General features: G+C 50.7%; 1 protein-coding gene across 1 annotated transcript in view; it reads right to left on the bottom strand.

Annotated features, from left to right (window-relative positions):
• LOC308150097 (transitional endoplasmic reticulum ATPase-like) overlaps positions 1-5,000 on the bottom strand; it is a gene marked incomplete at both ends in the record, with an annotated part of 39,544 nt that overhangs the window by 9,449 nt on the left and 25,095 nt on the right. The window contains 4 exons of the mRNA XM_080522963.1: positions 490-612; positions 2,026-2,190; positions 2,594-2,706; positions 4,953-5,000. The exon at positions 4,953-5,000 is cut by the window's right edge and continues 88 nt beyond it. Coding sequence (XP_080379089.1) covers positions 490-612; positions 2,026-2,190; positions 2,594-2,706; positions 4,953-5,000 — 449 coding nt within the window. The remainder of the gene's footprint in view (positions 1-489; positions 613-2,025; positions 2,191-2,593; positions 2,707-4,952) is intronic.

Genomic DNA, 5,000 nt, shown 5'->3' on the forward strand with positions numbered 1-5,000 from the left:
GAGTGTTACCAGAGTGGTTTGGTTTTGCCAATGATGTTTTTGCCAACATCCCAAATACACCTGATGTTGTCTTTGTTGACACCAGCCACAAGGAGGTGCTGATTATAGAAGTAGGCTGCCCCTTTGACCTGTACATGGACCAGACTTTCCAGGACAAGTATATCAAATACCAGCCACTGCTTGGTACGATAACCAGCTTTGGGTACAAGTGCAAATTCAGCATACCTGTATTTGGAAGTCTGGGCCATGTATATAAATGCACCATGAGGGGTCTGAGAATTGCTGCAATGTCTAAAAGAAAGGCCAAACAGGTTGCCAAATTTTGCTCTGTCTCGGCTATTATTGGCAGCTTGGCCGTGTGGAGAAGGAGGTGTTATGTGTACCCTTAAGTGTTCAGTGCTGCTTAGCCCCGAAATATTTGATTCCCTGTTTGTATAATATAATTTGTGGAACCAAATAAAGTATTCAAATGTGTGTGTGTGTGTGTACCTGGACTAGCTCCTGCAGTTCTCTCTTGACCTCCGCCAGCCCTCCGATGTCCTCCCAGCTCACCTGCGGCACCTCCACCACCGTCTCCCTCAGCGCTGACGGGTTACTTTGACCCAGGGCCCACTGAGGGAGGGGGGAGAGAAGGGTTACTTTGACCCAGGGCCCACTGAGGGAGGGGGGGGGGGGGGGGAGAGAAGGGTTACTTTGACCCAGGGCCCACTGAGGGGGGGGAGAGAAGGGTTAGGACATTTTAACCCTGGTTTACAAATCACTCATTGAATCCATTCTCACCTTCAATAACACATCCTGGTACAACTCCCTCACTGTCAAACACAAAACCAAACTCTCCCGTATAGTCAATCAGGCAAGTAAAATCATCGGCTCACCTCAAACTCCCCTGTCTGAAATCTACAACCGGTCACTAATCAGGAAAGCCACACAAATCACACAGGACCCCTCTCACCCCCTCCACCAATCATTTCAGCCACTTCCATCAGGCCGCCGTTATAGAACTCCACTGGCCCGGAAAAACACATATAAAAAATAATTCATTCCCACTGCAACCACCGCCCTGAACATTTTAAAATAGGAAGCACACTGTTTTTCTTTTAAACCACAACTTTTTAGCATTTTAGATTTTTAAATCATAATACTGTTTTTCTTACTATTATTTTTAAATGACTATACTTTTTAAATAGGCACTACATTTTATAAACACTGTTATATCTGTCTGTTTTTACTGTATGTATGTGACCTATGTGTGTTTTTAATGTGGATACCGTATTCATGAATTGCACAAAGCCTGTCAAAGGAGAATTTCGGTCACTCTGTGACAGACAATAAAGCAATCTTGAATCTTGAATCTTGTTACTTTGACCCAGGGCCCACTGAGGGAGGGGGGGGGGGAGAGAAGGGTTACTTTGACCCAGGGCCCACTGAGGGGGGGGAGAGAAGGGTTACTCTGACCCAGGGCCCACTGAGGGGGAAGGGGGGGAGAGAAGGATTACTCTGACCCAGGGCCCACTGGGGGAGGGGGGGGGGAGAAGGGTTACTCTGACCAAGGGCTCACAGAGAGAGAGAGACAGAGAGAGAGAGATAGGAGGGGGGGAGAGAGACAGAGACAGAGAGACAGAGAGAGAGATAGGAGGAGGGGGAGAGAGACAGAGACAGAGAGACAGAGAGACAGAGAGAGAGACAGAGACAGACAGAGACAGACAGAGAGACAGAGAGAGAGACAGAGAGACACAGACAGAGAGAGAGACAGAGAGACAGAGAGACAGACAGAGAGACAGAGAGACAGAGAGAGAGAGAGGCAGAGAGAGAGAGACAGACAGAGAGAGAGAGAGAGACAGAGAGACAGAGAGACAGAAAGAGAGACAGAGAGAGAGACAGACAGAGAGACAGAGAGACAGAGAGAGACAGAGAGAGAGACAGACAAAGAGACAGAGAGAGAGAGAGATAGGAGGGTGGGGGGGGAGAGAGAGAGAGAGAGATAGGAGGGTGGGGTGGGGGGGGAGAATGAGAGTCAAGGCGGACCTTGAAGTCGTCCATGGCCACGGCCAGCGAAGCGAGTAGGTCGGCGTCGATGGTGTCGTCCTCCAGGTCGATCAGGGTCAGCTTCCTCCTGATGGCCTGCAGCGCCGCCTCCGAGCACAGGGCCGCCATGTCCGCCCCCACGTGGCCGTGCGTCTCCGCGGAGATCTGACGGCCAATGGGAGCACGCGGCGACGACCGTGAGTCTCTCTCAGCCAGTTTTGTTTTGTTATCCGTCATCGCTATGCTCTCTCTCTCCTTCTCCCTCCTTCTCTCCCCCTCTCTCTACTTCTCTCCCCCTCTCTCTATCTCTATCTCTCTCTCTCTCCGTCTCTCTCTCCCCCTCCTGTCTATCTCTTTCTCTCCTACCTCCACCCCTAACCCCTCCCCTCTCTCTCTCTCTTTCCCACTCCTCTCTATCTCTCTTCTCATTCTGCCTGTCTCTCTCTCTCCCCCCCTCCCCCTCTCTCCCCCTCCCCCCCACCCCCCCCCCCCCTCACCCTCTCCACACCCCCCCCCCCCCCCCCCCCCTCACCCTCTCCACCACCCCCACCCCCCCCCCCCCCCTCACCCTCTCCAGGTCCACGTCCTCGGCCAGTTTCATGTTCTTGGTGTGGATCTGCAGGATCTCCAGGCGGCCCGTGGAGTCTGGGATGCCGATGTCGATCTCCCTGTCAAACCTGCCTGGGGACCACAGGGCTGGTCAGCCACTGGAGGGGTGTGTGTGTGTGTGTGTGTGTGTGTGTGTGTGTGTGTGTGTGGCGTGTGGTGTGTGTGTGTGTGTGTGCGTGTGTGTGTGTAGGTGTGTGTGGGGGTCTACTGTGTGTGTATGTCAGTGCACACACGGGTGTGTGTGTATGTGTAGGTGTGTCTGTCTGTAGCTCTGTGTGTGTGTGTGTATATATGTGTGTGCGCGTGTGTGTGCTTGCGTGCATCTGTGTGTGTTTGTGTGTGTGTGCGTTTGTGCGCATATTAACCGTGTGTGTGTGTGTGTGTGTGTGTGTGTGTGTGCGATTGTGTGTAGCTCTATGTGTGTAAGTCAAGTACGTAAGGGTCTACTGTGTGTGTGTGTGTGTGTGTGTGTGGGGGTCTACCGTGTGGATGTCTGCACACACGTGTGTGTGTGTGTGTGTGTAGGTGTGTGTGTGTGTGTGTAGGTGTGTGTCTGTCTGTAGCTCTGTGTGTGTGTGTGTGTGTGTGTGTGTGTGGCAGTGGTGTGCCGTCAGGGCCAGCAAGGCCTTCTCTGCTGGCCTAAACATCATCAGAATATACATTTAATTTTTATATTTTTTTTCTACAAATATGTATTAAATTATTCCCGTAGTCTATTCTCTTCATTTCATAGCTTTCCTCTTGGTTGCGCTGCTTCCAGACATTTGGAGGGCTGGCCTTTAGCTTTTATCCAATCAAATTCAGCCATAATGTGTTGCCAGGGTACCAAGAAATCTGCCCGCCTGCAGATTCAACAGTGGCGCGAGTACAGATTGTAATTTAAAGTGAGCGAGAAAAGAGCTGTGGCGTGCCGTGGTCAGATCTCGGGTTGGCAGCAAATCCAAGCAAATCTGACGAAGGGGCCTTCTGGATGGCGGAGCACCTGATCAGCCCCTTCACGTCTTTTGATTGGATACAAACTATTGGGAGGCGGAGCTAACACACTGAAACTTGATCTCGCTAATTTGTGTAGATGGAAGGTGTTGTTCTACAAGCCGAACCCCGACGTTAGCGACGATATCCATGTAAAAGGACTTATTGGTGGAACTGATCAACTGTACAACAGAGTCATTGAAGTCTTCTTGAGGAAAGAAAGGAGGATGGATTTTGTGTTCAAATAATCAGTTGTTTTGGTGAGTACAAAGCATTTAATGTTTTCTGCAAGAGATGTAGACATATGGAGCGACCCTGGGGTCCATAGAGATATGTGTGTTGTGTTGCCTGGCTCAGTTGTGTGAGTAAGTGGGGCTTCAATGCGATCTCTAACCACTTCCCGGGCTGCTAACCATGGAAAACGACACACCCCCCCCGTGACCGTATGAACACGAGGAAGATAACCATCCTTAAATGGAACCTCGAAACGGTTCTCCTATCGAGATCGAGTTCGGGAAATAACTGACGCTTTCGTTTTCATGCAATGAATTGAATACACCCAGACAAGGTGCCGCTATAATAACAATGGCAACGCCCGGTTATACTGCGTTTCTGTCTAAATGTATAGTTTCTAGAGCCATGGCGTCATAATGATGGTATTAAGAGGTGGAATAATTCAGGTAGGACATCACTGAAGGCCTAGGTGTGAAATGCACCGCCCGCCACTGGTGTGTGGTAACGTGTCCCTGTTGTGAGTGTGTGTGCGTGTGGTGCGTGCGTGCGTGTGTATATGTACAGTATATTATACATATTAACCGTGTGTGTATATGTGTGTGTGTGTGTGTGTGTGTGTGTGTGTCTCTCCAACCGAGAGCGTCTGAGCGCGGGGTCCACGCTGTTGGCCTGTTGGTGGCTGCCATGACGACCACGTGCGTGTGTGTGTGTGTGTGCGTTTGTGCGCATATTAACCGTGTCTGTGTGTGTGTGTGTGTGTGTGTGTGTGTGCGATTGTGTGTAGCTCTATGTGTGTAAGTCAAGTACGTAAGGGTCTACTGTGTGTGTGTGTGTGTGTGTGGGGGGGGGGGTCTACCGTGTGGATGTCTGCACACACGTGTGTGGTGCGTGGTGTGGTAGGTGTGTGTGTGTGTGTTGTGTGTGTAGGGTGTGTGTCTGTCTGTAGCTCTGTGTGTGTGTGTGTGTGTGTGTGTGGTAACGTGTCCCTGTCGTGAGTGTGTGTGTGCGTGTGGTGCGTGCGTGCGTGTGTATATGTACAGTATATATATACATATTAACCGTGTTGTGTATATGTGTGTGTGTGTGTGTGTGTGTGTGTGTGTCTCTCCAACCGAAGCGTCTGAGCGCGGGGTCCACACTGTTGGGCCTGTTGGTGGCTG

Source organism: Nansenia antarctica (assembly GCF_963989245.1).
Source record: "Nansenia antarctica genome assembly, chromosome: 2".
Classification (NCBI taxonomy): domain Eukaryota; kingdom Metazoa; phylum Chordata; class Actinopteri; order Argentiniformes; family Microstomatidae; genus Nansenia; species Nansenia antarctica.